Genomic DNA, 13,717 nt, shown 5'->3' with positions numbered 1-13,717 from the left:
TCCGGGTTTCTGAGTGAAGGGGAGGAGTCCCGCTGCTCTGGCTGCTGTACAGGAATGTCTGGCACAGTGGGACAAGCAAAATCAGGCTCCCGGAGCAGATCCACGGACCCCCTGAGATCCCCGAGGGGAGTCTATAGAGCCCAAACCAAAAGAAACGTTTTTTTTTTATTTCACCTTCTTTAAAAAAAAAAATAGAGATTAAATCAGAGAGAGAGAGAGAGAGAGGAGAATGACTGCAAGGTTTCATCCACAGGCGCAACACATCTGAATCTGAACACATTTACACAAGACATCTATCTGTATATATCAGTCTGTATATGTTAAAGCATTAATATTTCAACAATTCAAATCAATATCATTACAATATAAATCCCTGCATTAAAATGTGCCAAAATTAACATAAATGGTCAGATATCAGCCTCATTTAAGATAAAACCTTTCGAGTAACCCTCAGACAAGCTTTGGTTGTGATCTAAAGGTTCATGACTGATTGTTAAAAAATAATTTGTTTATACAATCTACTGCAATACAGTTTCATTTATAATCCCAGATTTTCAGGTGCTGCATATCAAAAGAAAATAGTCCACGTGCCACAATGTAATGCCATGTCACGCGTAATTGGACATTTGCGCATTACGATTTTACGCACGCTGTGGGGAAAAAACACCCTTCAAAAAAGACTATTGGTTTTTAATGATCATTCCAGAAGCTATGTATTTTTTCACATGAAGCGACGTCAGTTTGTTTAGAATCATTATTATATGATATTAGAAGACGAACCAATTAAGAGGAAATATGGCCCAAAACAGCCGCTTTTGTCACTCAAAAACAAGCCTTTTTATTCAGAGGGCGGTTAATAACATTATTTTAAGGCCTGGATGAGTTTTGAGACTCGGGAAGATTTGAGTCAAGGTGTAACTTGCTTAACTGGACTACATCCAGCAGGCAGAGTGTGATTTACCTGCATTTAAATTATATGATATCAACTAAACTGTCTCTGCATGTAAAAAAAAAAATCCACAAAATATTGAGAGCCAATAAATGGAAGAATACTTTGTGCATTTACTGACAATAAATATATATGAGAGAAGATGTAATTGAATCTTTTTATAGGCTAAATGTCGTCATGAGGGCCTGTTGTTACTGAGATGTTGGTTATTGACGGCAGTGGTAATATTATGAACAGAGTTCAGAAACATTATTGTAATCATTATTTTTATTGTTATTATTGTGTTTTATCTATTATTTCTGGGGTTACCTCACAAATAAAACTAAGCACTTATAATTTAATTAAACATAAAATGTTTGTATTTCTGCACTCAGTAGCAACGTATTATTACTATTATCATCATCATTATTATTATAGTTGTAGGTTTTTGCCCAGCAGCTGCAGCTTTTCTGGAATATATTGAACCACTAATATGGTCGTGATGATAACATTTACTCGGAATATTAATCACACAAATTAACCACAAACATGGAAAAGGGGAGGGTGGAGCTGCAACGTCTTTTTCTGTGGGCCTCACGTGCATTTCTTTTTTACAATCATCAGCTTTTCATTTTAAATGATAAGAAAATAGAATAATAATTACAAATTTGTCCTAAGTCTTAAATTGTGCCAAGAGACACGTCAGCGTATCTTAATCTTGCAGTCTTCCTACCTGCCAAGGCCTCCGGGTCATGCACATTATCCATCCAACTGAGCTAAACGGGAGTTCAAATTGCACTTTAAAAAATAATCAAATTAATTGAAAATGCTCTACACACAATAAAGCCTGGACACAATACTGGATCGTTTTCATTTTAAGATTTTTACTTCGATTGTCTTCCTCTTTTCCAGTTTATCTATTTAAAATGCATACAATAGCCTGTGCAGAAGAGTTTATTCATTAAATGAATATAGCAGGGCTAAAATCCCCGCATCAGGTATCTACCATCCACGCCTTTGTGTTGATGCTGGGGGCCAGACAACAGATTATTTGGCCACTGTGGCGATTGTAAAAGACGTTGCAGCTTTCACAAGCGAATGCAGCTAATATGTGATATTATAAAAATTAATATTCACAGTTATTTGACAAAAATTGACTGCGAAATCTTTGTATTATTGAGAAATATTGCCAACAAATGCATTGCTCTCCATTCCTTCTTGATCTGCGCTCATCATGTTGTATTAACCCTGAAATCCCGACCTCTTATTTTCGTAACATTACGCACATTAAAGTAAACAGGCTGGGTTTTAAATCAATTGCAATCATTTGTGAGGTTAATTGGATGTGGGATAATTTACTGCAGATATGTGAAATGAAATCGCAGCATAAGCAAGGGAGGCTGTATGTCGTTTGTCCGTCTTCATTCTCGATCACGTTCAACATACTGAACTATAGGCGATGTATATATATATGTACATTTACTGCTATCTGTTTAAATGATCCCCGGTGTGGAGCAGACAAAGGCGGGCGCGCCGCGGACAAAAGATGCGTTGTGGCTGCCGTAGAAATATGAACCACCATTTTGATAGTCATAGCCTGTAGACCGACATTTCCTGTCGGTACTATAATGGCTAGAGCCTGCACGGTTTGTGTTCGGAGAGAAAGGCGGCTGGTGCGTGTTAGAGAGCGGGGACTGCTGCGCTGCTGCGGTTCTCCATATTTGGCTGTGAGTCGGTGAAAAGTGAGTCTGCGGGAGCCGCAATGGCGACAGCCGTACATGAATAAACAGTGCTGGCTCTGTGAGAACATTATTGGCTCTCTGGTTTCTGGGCAACTGCTGCGCACAGCTCGCTGTTGACTGTCCTACTTCACCGGGCGACATTTTCTGCTGAAGGTGGCTCACACACAAAAGCAACGAAGCGAGAAACTGCGAAGCCATATTTGAGCGCATATACTTTGAATTAGAAAGCACCCTTTAGCAGCCCGATAGACCACACCACAGCACCAGCTCTCATTTCCCACACTATAACTATTTGAGGTTTTTAGCTTACATCTGGTTACATCCGCTTTATCTGGATGAAAATGAAATAAAATAAAGATTCATTAAGGCTTTTTTTCTCCATTGTTTTGTGTATTTGGAAAGAAAATACTGGAAGTCAACAGCGATTCCACAATTAATGAACGACCCTTCCATTTTGTATGTTTTAAAATGTCATCTTTTTATTCAGATCTATTACATTTACTGAGCAACAGGCCTTCTCAGGTCACACACTGGGCTTTAAATTATCCGACCGCTCCTGCTGCCGACATGATCCTGTGAGGCTGCACTGTGCGGGGATGAAACCGACACTGTGCAGAGTGCTGGTGGGTACGATGATAAAGAGGGAATGTGAAACATCACACTTGGTCTATAAATATGTTCCCCTGCTCAACGATGTTTCAGTTTCCTACGGATGCATGACTGACTGCATAGCTGGTTCAAAGCCATGCACGGCCTATAGAGATAGCCTTCAGAGAGAGAGAGAGAGAGAGAGAGAGAGAGAGAGAGATGCGAAGCTGTGTGTTCGTGGGTTTTGAAACTCCGCTAATATCAACTGATATGAGTTTAGAAACTGAGAAGTGTGTCATGCGTGTCTTTGGTTGCCATGGTTCCATATGGGCCTGTTAGGAGTAATTGATTGGTTGTCATATTTTTGCTCTTATCGCTCACACAGCCCAAATAACAGCGGACGTTATTTATTTGTTAATAGATTTATTCTGATTTGAAAGTGACCACTGACACTGACAGCATGTTTGGACTCTAAGTAATTAACTCTTACTGTTCCCACTTCAGCTGGTTATTCTAATCTAAGTGAAAATGTGTTTGTAGGTCGAAAACGAATCAAATTTGAAGTTGAAGTCATTCTTGGGAACTTCTAGCCCCTCTCGACCCTGATCGCTTGTGAGATCCATGCGTATTTTAACGCACTTGTAAGCCAGAAAAACCACTGTGAGAGATGACTGTTAACTGACAACAAAACAGGATCAGGGAAGGTCAGAGAGAAAGACTAGTCATTTAAAACATAGGTGGTTTCTGTTCTTGCTTCTGTTCTTAAAGGGTTCTTTGTTTGTGTCACATTCTTTAATAAGCAACTCCCATGACTAAACTAAAGAAGACACAACACACACACACACACACACACACACACACACACACACACACACACACACACACACACACACACACACACACACACACATTCCTGGGCCTTTCTATAACTCAAAGCATTCAAGAGTTAATCTGTTTACAAGCTTGAGATTCCAGTATAACGACAACAATTTCTGCTTACATTTTCAGATCAAAGTCCTGGTTAGAGGGCTTTTAATGATTCTATTTAAGTCAAGTCAGTTTTAACTATATCAGCCCAAAATCACAGATTTACCTCAAAAGGGGGGTCTACAATCTGTACAGCACCATCTGTCCTTTTACCCTCGCTTCAGAAGAAACAAAGATAATAGGGAGACAAAGGCAGTGTGTAGAGAATTACCAACATAATAAAATTACATTAACTTATAGACAATACTGACAAGACAAGACTGAGAGAGGCCCACACATTTGGCAATGTCATGAAAGGTCAGCTGAGGTATGCGCCAACGTGTATCTGAAGCTTTGCATACATCCGAGTCTTCATAGGTCTGAACTTGTCCTTTACTGTGTGATAATAATGTAGGGAGAATTGCTGTCATAGTGACACAGCGTTTTACGAGACAATGCAGTCCTATAACAACAAGTTACACAATGAACCGGAACTGCCACGATCATGTTGCACACGCTAATTAAAGGTCATAAAACCGACGTTCCTAACAGGCACTGTGTTCTGGAAGGCACACACACTTCTTACACAATGGACAAATAGCCTCCATGACGCCTTTCTTCTTGATGGAATCTAAGAGTTACATAACAGCCTTCCCTGCCGTCGTGTTGTGTGTTTACATTCCTGCTTGGGGTCGAGCTGCAGTAGAAGAATAATGCACGGCTAAAGTTTTAATAATACAAGTGGCCGGTGCAGTTATGCAATACAGAGGGCCTCTTTGTGCAGGATCGTTTGTGATTATGCAACATGATCTGTTTTTCTATTCATGGTTCACAACCAAGTTAGTGTTTCTTGTGTTTATTGTTCCATTCGTTCTCTGTATCAGCAGAAACGCTTCAGAACTGCGGGGCAGGAACAGCGATACATAGATCTTTCACCGAACACTAAAAAAAAAACGATAGAGAAGTTTGCCGATAGTACGTCCAATTTATCAACAAGCCATCAAATATAAATGCATAAACATGTAAGAGGTTATTTCTCTCTCTTTATTGTGAAACATACCATCCAATAAGCTGTGCCAACAGCAATAAGTCTACCAACTCCTGGTAGAACATACTTTATATCAATCATTTTGATTTCGAACCAAGTGCGAGAATGAACAAAACAATGCACAAAATAGAGAACAAAAAGGAGCCGACAGACTTAAAACATCTTTTCAACTGTTCAATGGAATCAAGTGTAGCTTCTGATGCAGAGCGCATCTTTGTTACAACAAGTTAAACATCAATAAATATGCTATATTTTTTATTATTATTATTATAGCATTCTTACTGGTTTGCATCGAACGTGCGTGGAAGGCAATTTAGACTCAAATGTAGGTTACATCCAACAGCTTTGACATTTGAATTTTCAGCAGCAGAATCAAAACAGCTTGCACTCATTGGCTCGCATGTAACAGTATACGAAGGCAGCCTCGCGACTCACATTTAATCTGTGTAACGTACTCATTAAATCACCCTGGTAGCTTTCTTTTTCGAAAGCTAATAACAGTAACGTGTGTTTTCCAGATAATACAATGAGCTCCAGAAGCAAAATGAGATGAATATCGCCACTCTCTGTGACATTAGGAGAGTCCTAATGAGACTAGCGTATGTATTTTAAAGTAACTCCAGCAATATGTGAGGTCAACAATAAGTTAATAAATCATGATCTAATTATGGTAAGAATCAATACGTCGTCTTAATGGGAAGTCACACATTTGATAAATAGTAACAGACCTTTGAGATGTCACATGTCAATCCATACATGTTTGCTAAAGGTGAGATGTGCAACATAGCAATAGATCGGGTTGCAGCGGTATATTCACTGACGGCTTTGTTGAAAAGACCGGGACATTTCTTTAAGGTTGTTGACACAGCCGAGCGTGTCCACTGTACTCTGACATACCTGCTTTTGTAAATTTGCATGGTATAGCTAATGATGTTTTCTCAAACAAGCCACAAACAAAACATCTAACAAAATATGCCAAATCCATCTAAGGGAACCTGTCTGGAGTAAAAAGTGAAATAAGACTTCAAGAGAACAGCTGTTTCTCTCCTCGTAATGACACAAACCAACATGTGAAAATGTAATTAAGTGCTTTCAATTTGATCTTTGATCACCATATACTCAACAACATCCTCTCTACCATCTATCAGGACCAAAATAAGTGATATTATTCATAAGAAATATGTATAAGCCTTCATACATATCAGGTTATAAGTTTGGTGCAGGTATGAAACAACAGCAAAAGTATCCCATTCGGCTCCATATGACAAATAAACCGTTTTTTTAAAAAGTGGAACACATCCACCTGAATGCATTCGCTCAAAGTCTCGAGGGCACTTTCTTGGCTACAACGTCACAGAGGAGTTACAGTATAAAACATTCTAAGAAACATATTGAATTTGAATGATAAATTATAAATTTCAACATTTACAAAATTCTGATGTTTTTTTTTTTTTTTACATATGTACATATTAACAGCATTCATCCAATCGGTCACTGGTAGTCCTATTTTACAAAATGGTTTCTTAGAAAGAAACAAATTCCTTGAATGTGACGGTCAGACTGTTTGTTGTGATGTCAGTGATTATGATATTTCCCATAAAAGGGGAGATTTTTTGAAGAGGTGCTTCTTTAGATTTCTCTGTGGATGTCTGTGCGTCTTCTGTCACACGAGTTGCGTTTGTGACGGCAGGCTCGGGCTCCGGCAGTATCTCCGTCTCCACCTGATTCTTATTCTTTGGGCAGCTGAGATCCATCGGCTCCTCTTGGCTGCCAGAGTCCACAACCTCATATGTAAATGTACTGCTGTGGCGGGGGCCGCTACAGTGGAGGTCCATAGGTTTGTCCTGAGGTGGCGTGACCACAGTGCTGGGGACGCTGAAGCTTCTGGAAGTCACGTAGGTTTTGGAGGCGCTCCTGTCCTCAGCGGGATCTGATAGCTTTCGCTTGCGGTCGTTGGGAAAAGAAGGGATCCTGATGTGGTCAACGGACGTTGGGGTCGGGATGTTGACGTCAACAGACCAGGACGTCATGGGCGAGCTAGCAGTCAGCTGAAGGGGTAGATCGTCCGGTAAATCGGCCTGACCACGGGCCACCTCGGTGTTGTATTCCTCTGCTGTGCTTGGTGAAGGTTTGGAGAAGTGTCTGTCCTTTGGGGAACACTTTATAGGGTGCTCTGCAGCAGGGAGGGAGCTGCCATTACAGATCTCTTTTGGGATACCGTTCTCAGGGTGCTCCACCATTTTGGTTGTATGTGCTGGATTGTTCTCCGACGGTTTGGTGCTTTGGGGTTTCACTTCGCTTGAAGATTCCCCGTGTTTACCCTTAGCCCCATGAGCCTTGTTGCTGTCCATATATTTGCTCATGACAATAACAATACGTCCATTCTTGTTTTTGTTCTTGATTATCTTCATTTTGCTGCTAATAGCGCTAGGCAGGGTTGCGTCTTTAGGATTGGGTTTAAGGGCATGTTCGCTCTCAGCATCTTTAACAGCGGGTTTCCTCACCTCCACCGCCAGCTCTTTAACTTTGCTCAAGCAGCCTGTGTCTTTGTCTCGAACCCATTTCTGCTGCAGGGCCAGCGGTAAGTTCCAGCCAGGATTTGCCGGTTTACTGGCCAGTTCCTGAACTTTGACCACCTCTTTGAGCCTGGAAGCCTGTGCGTCGTACATGCTCGGGTCAGGCTCATAGTGGTGGTGCTTTTTGCTGTTGAGCTGGTAGATGAACTTCTTCTTGCCGTTGGTCGGCTGGTCAGTGGGGAGCTCCTGGCTGCTGGGCTGGTACTGATGGTGCTTCTTGCTGTTGAGCTGGTACTGTTGAGGCTGGGGGCGCTGGACCGGGACGGGGTCGGACTTGAGGATAGCCTCTGCATCCTGAGATGACTCTCCAAAACCTGCAGGGATACAGGATCTTCTGGCAAATGAGGGTACCTTGAAGAAAGAGACAAGACACCAAGTTTAACATTTCCCCTGTTTTCAGCAAACTCAAGAATATAATGAGCCAAATAATAATAATAATAATAATGAGGATTGGAGTTCTGGGATGTCTTTAAGTAATAACTAAAAATAAATAGGCCAACTTAGTGCACTTGTTGGTGGGGTCTCACAAGAAACAGTTTAACAAAAGTATATACAGTATATGAAGCTCTGTGAAGACCGGATCCTACATTTCCCATAATGCAACACTCGCCTCACTGTGTGTTATCTTCCCTGGCAAAGCAGGAGCCATTATACAACTGTTTTCACAAACTGTGCATATCGCGTGAGGTTTAATGCCCCTTTCAAAGGGAGTTCAAACAGCAGCTAAAATAAGCAAAGCTACAGGCTGAAAATGAGAGAGTTTACAAGATGCGGAAGCCTTTCGGAAATTGAAATTAACTCTCCAATCATTGCTCAGTTCACAATCTCCCTCCCACCATCTTGTCCCCTCCCCCTCCTCCTGTACTGGCTGACCCTTCGGGCTGTCAAAGGGGAACTGCAGCGGAACACTCAAGACGCTCCGGCTGTGACCTCGGGTCAGAGAAGTGCCACCAGACATGTCACGCTTTATTCCTGATTGCTGGCCACGTGTGACTCTGGCAACGTGGTATGCCTCTTCGGGAGTGACACTGCATAACAATTGGCTCCAAGTCTCCCAAAATATATAACCACATTGTAAGAGGACAGAGGTAAAATAGTCAAAGCACAAGACAAGTGCTACTTTCAGCCTTCTATTTTCATCTTTTGCAAACAGGGAAATGAAAGAATACATTCTCCTGATACAGATTCACTTGGTCCAAAAAGACCCTACAATAACACGCTCTCGTTAAAGCTGTTACTTTGCATATGCAGATAAAATGAGTGCACTCATGTGGCGCTCGCATAACCTCAGGCAACAAACCCTGTTTCATGATGTGTGAGCAAACAAATCCAGCTGTAGGACCCCATCCTTTCTTTGCCCTTTACTTCATCTCTCTCAAAGAACTCTATTAATAACCGCGACCACGATGACTGCAGCTCTCAAACACCTGACAGGCCCAAACCCCCTTTTTGGCCTCTGAGAGCGAATCTTAACAGGAAGGCTCAGAAGAGCAGCACATTTCTTCAGAAACATCGTAAACGATGAAGAAGATAATTACCTGGAGTAAAAGATGTTTTGGTTTTGGCCCCCGTTTGCGATATCCCAACAGCTGCTCCTGCCTCTCTCTGCGAAAACAAAAAGGCAATTACGTTTTCTTGCACCATATTTATCTTCTCTTTACAACATCTAATTTAAATGACAGTTTTCCACCTTTCTGTATTAAAAAAAAAAAAATCAAAATTATATCACAAAGAAAATTACAGGGTTGACATTTGGAGTATTTGTTCATTTTCTTCTCCCTATTCAAGGTCAAAAGTGGAATTTAGATTTGGAGGACTAATGAATGCCCACGTGTGACCTGCTGCAAAGCATTATGGTCCTTATTTGCATAGCTCTCCATGGTAATAGGCCCATTCCATATTCTCATTATCCAGGAGAAATTCAATTAAGGCTACAGCAGGAAAAATCTCCCCTTGTCTTTCAAACATCCTCCCTCCCGCAGCACGCCCTTCCTTCTACACTGAATCTGTAATTAGGGTCATGAGGGATAAGATGGAATAAATACAACAGAACTTCTGGGATACGTGCTGCTGTTGAAAACATGCAAACCACCACCCTTGTGCAACACTACACCTACACTCAAAATGTAGGGTGAATGAATATCTGACAAGGAAGAAACATCTCTTGGAACTGTTTTTGTAGAGGGAGGAGAGAGGGGAAGCGTGTTGTTGTTGTTTTACTGACTAGACCGAGAACTTTGGGTTTATCTGTGAAATATTACTCCCCGATATAAACCTTGACTCATCATTGGCTCATAAATAACCAGCGGTGGGTGAAGGCCGGCTGCTCACAGGCTTCACCCGGCATGTGTAAATCCAGCCTATTGTTGGCCTCTCGCTGCAGATGTTCAAACTATCAGAGCTGCCAGAAAACCGCCACAATAAACAGTCTACATTTTAATGCTATAATGTGTGCGATTTCAAACAGCGTCCAACGGGGGTGACCCCTATTCACAGAAGATTTGGCAATTACAGCCTCCCTTGTCGGATCCCCTCCCCCATCCTCTGGGAGCAGAGAGGAATCCACACACACGGCGCAGAGGCAGCACTCCATGACCATCAGCAAAGAGCCAGACACACACACACACACACACACACAGCCAGGGAGGCAGGCAGGCAGGCAGGCTGCGGGGGAATATGAGAGCCGTACACTGGAAACGCCGGAGAGCACTGCGTGTCAATTAGCCTTTTCAAAAATTCAAATTCCTTTCCCCAGCCATCGTGTCTTCCCAGTCCCACAAGCGGCCTGGTGGCCTATAGAGAGAGTAAATCTCACTGGCCTCATGAGTCCAGCAAACCAGACAAGATGTTGTTGTGCACGCGCCACAGGGCTAAAATGACAGCATCATTTGTATTCATTAGCATCTCAACCTCTGAGATTGACATTGATGTGTTTCTGATTACCTACAGGCCTCTATTAAGCCCACTCTTGACCCACGATTGAAAGCAGGTTGATGATTTATGCATCCAAGGTGAGATATTCTCTTTCCACAACATTAAATAGCTAAATAAAGGCAGCAGTTGCATGGGACGCGTCAGCGCTATAGTGTTGTCGAACGGTTTTCTTTCGGGTGGAAAACGTTGTACGAAATCCGCCTGCAGAAGTAAAGCACAGCTCAGCAGCCTGATGGCAGATCTCAGATTGGTATAGTGGTGAGAATCCCATCAGGCAGCAGCTCGGCCCCCTCACATGAAAACCACAACAAACTGCTGCACTTGTGTCCTGCACCCTAAATGAAAACAGTCAGGCTCTGGAGTGCAGCTGCCAATTCAGCACCTGCCCTTCTTAAACTCTACCGTTGCAAACTAGTAAAAAATACGATTATAATCAAATATTTGTAGTTTAATCCAGATGGGAAACATTGCTTTTCCATTTTCATTGCTCCATCGTCCAAAGCCATACTCCTACTTCAGTTTTCTGTCATGGCATGCTGTTGAGCCCTCGGATTCCTGCCGCAAAATCACATAATGAGATGATAAATTGTTACAATTTACGCCTACATCCCTGCGTATATTTCCGCGTGTCCGATCTTCCCATTAGTATGATTTAGGAATTCTCACTACCACATCCCCAGCCTTTTTCCCAGGAGACAGTTCTGTGCTGAGGAGGAGGGGTGTGTGGGTGGGTGGGTGTGTGTGTGTGTGTGTGTGTGTGGGGGGGGGGGGGGGGGGGGGATCAGTGCTAGAGTTACTGGAGCGCCCCTCCTCCCATGCCCGTATATGGTCATGGCTGAACTGGAGCCTGCGCGGCCTGTCCTAAGTCCACATCTCTCACCTGTGTTGAAACGCGACGAGGAGGCGCGGGTCAAGGATGTTTTCCTCTGGTTCCCATGTGTTGTATCTGTAGAGAAGAGAGAGAGAGAGCAACTGTCAGCGAGCTGTCACGTGCACACTTGCTTTTTCTAACTGACACACATGGGCCTCAGCGTCTGTCCCGTCACACACATTCCCACGTCTAACACCGTGATTGTGTGCAGTCAGTGCGGAGTGGACAGGTGAGCCAGGCGTTCAGTTCAACAGAAAAAAAGGTGCGGATTTCAATTCATATGTGCAACAACTATTAAGTCACATTCCCGCAAAAGCAGATCCACCATGAGGACACGCAACTGCAGAGCAAACATGTCAAAGACGAATTGTCTGTATGTGATCTCCAAAACGGTCCTCCAGCACCAACATACAGTCGGCCATTTTAGCACCACTGTCTCGTAAATTCGCTGGCAGAGCAGAAATAATTAAAACGGGATTACATGGCTGTGCCTACCCCCCTTCCCTCGCATAAATTAGTGAAGGCATCCGCGGATACACTGAAACACATACCGACCGCGCTCTCCTTACGCACACGCACGCACGCACACACACACACACACACACACACACACACGCGCACACACGGGGACACACTCAGCCACAAACAACCACACACTCTGTGCGCGCACGCCCTTGATGAATGGCATTTTTAAGTAACAACACTCGATTTTGATGCAAAATGATGCATTTTTTTTCTGATCGCAGTGGAGCTATTTAGGATAGTGGTAATTGCATTAAGACTTACTTGGGAGACCAGCCTCGCCACTTGACCAGGTACTCGATCTTGCCCTGTGATGGTGGAGAAGGGAAATCTGGTCAGGCTCGCGTCAAACGCAACATTGCAACGCTCAACGTTTGCAAACATGCTCCCTCTCTTACCTTGCGGATGCGCTTCTTTTCGATGCCCTCCACCGCAAAGACGTGCTCTCCGGCGGCAGGGAGCTCCATTCTCGCCTGAATCCGATCGCGGGGGAGTCGGTGAAATGTCGGCTACGCACCGTCGATGTGCCTTCCGCTCGGTGCGTGCTGTGCGCGCTTGGTAGTTTTCCAGTTGTATCCAAATCCAACTGTATTCCCTCCACCTCTCCTCCTCTCTCTCTCTCTCTCTCTCGCACTCTCTCTCTCTCTCCCTCCCTCCTTTGCACAATCCACAGTCCACTAGCTATGAGCATACAGATATTCACAGTGCGGCTGCGAGCAGCTCTTTTCGTGCAATAGCTTCAGCTCGATGCATGACGTCAGGAATGGGAGGGGGAGGACGAGACCTTGCACAGAGGTTGGGGTTTTATCCCGTACGTGCTGGACTGCGGGAGGGATATCTGGAAATTCAAATCAATCACTACCTTACTGTTACAGCACCAATGCATAAAATCTACTCGCGCAGTTGTATCGATTCTTGTCGATAGCAAGGCTCGTGGGAACCCCTCCTCCAACGGCCGATACACTATTCACACGAGAAAAATACTTAAGAGTGGTTGAGTTTTATTCAAGTGCATATGGTGTGTGGATGTTAATTAATAGTGTGACTTTTCAATAGATGCGTCAATTTAAATCCACACAACAGTTATGTTATAACTGCATCAGGCATTTGTAATGCAGCAAAATTGCACCTGAGGGAGCTGAAATAAACAGTTTCGTCTCCAATCCTCTGTTTTAGCAGGAGACCTCTAGCCTTGAAGGTGACAGCAGTGAGTCACCAAAGCGTGTTTATCACTCAAGCTGAGGCACTGACGAAGTTCCCCTTTTTATTTTCAATCCCCTTAAAGCAGCACAGTTGTAGATGTGCAGACGGAGGCTTACACTTCGATCTGCTGACAGCGCCCTGCAAATATAGGTCACACAAACTGATCGTCAAACCAGTGCCTTGTCCTCTGGGCTCAACTGCCATACATTTGACACACAGCAGAGGGTTGCCGTGCAGCCTACCTGTGGCAACTTTCTAATGGTGCCAGAAAGCTCAGCTTGTTTCCCTTCTAATATCAGCATTACAGCCTGTTATCGGTTGTATTATTGCTTGTCTATC

General features: G+C 43.3%; 1 protein-coding gene across 1 annotated transcript; it reads right to left on the bottom strand.

Moving 5' to 3' along the window:
• Positions 1–5,189: 5,189 nt before the first annotated feature.
• On the bottom strand, positions 5,190–12,863 carry cbx4 (chromobox homolog 4 (Pc class homolog, Drosophila)). The gene is made up of 5 exons (XM_076086042.1): positions 12,574–12,863; positions 12,440–12,483; positions 11,663–11,728; positions 9,387–9,453; positions 5,190–8,199 (listed from the first exon to the last, which is right to left on the bottom strand). The coding sequence occupies exons 1-5, from the start codon at positions 12,640–12,642 to the stop codon at positions 6,796–6,798; spliced, it is 1,650 nt and encodes a 549-aa protein (XP_075942157.1). The 5' UTR covers positions 12,643–12,863; the 3' UTR covers positions 5,190–6,795.
• Between the last annotated feature and the right edge of the window lie 854 nt (positions 12,864–13,717).

The sequence above is a fragment of the Anarhichas minor genome, unplaced genomic scaffold (assembly GCF_050575085.1).
Source record: "Anarhichas minor isolate MPS153535 unplaced genomic scaffold, ASM5057508v1 ptg000007l, whole genome shotgun sequence".
NCBI classification, from domain to species: Eukaryota; Metazoa; Chordata; class Actinopteri; order Perciformes; family Anarhichadidae; genus Anarhichas; species Anarhichas minor.
This window is presented reverse-complemented; position numbering and strand designations above follow the sequence as displayed.

Excerpts from the sequence above, each read along its gene's own strand:
- cbx4 (XM_076086042.1), bottom strand. The coding sequence starts at position 12,642 with ATGGAGCTCCCTGCCGCCGGAGAGCACGTCTTTGCGGTGGAGGGCATC. Across the intron at positions 12,484-12,573 it reads AAAAGAAGCGCATCCGCAAG|GGCAAGATCGAGTACCTGGT; the intron begins GTAAGAGAGGGA and ends CCACCATCACAG. Across the intron at positions 11,729-12,439 it reads TGGCGAGGCTGGTCTCCCAA|ATACAACACATGGGAACCAG; the intron begins GTAAGTCTTAAT and ends TCTTCTCTACAG.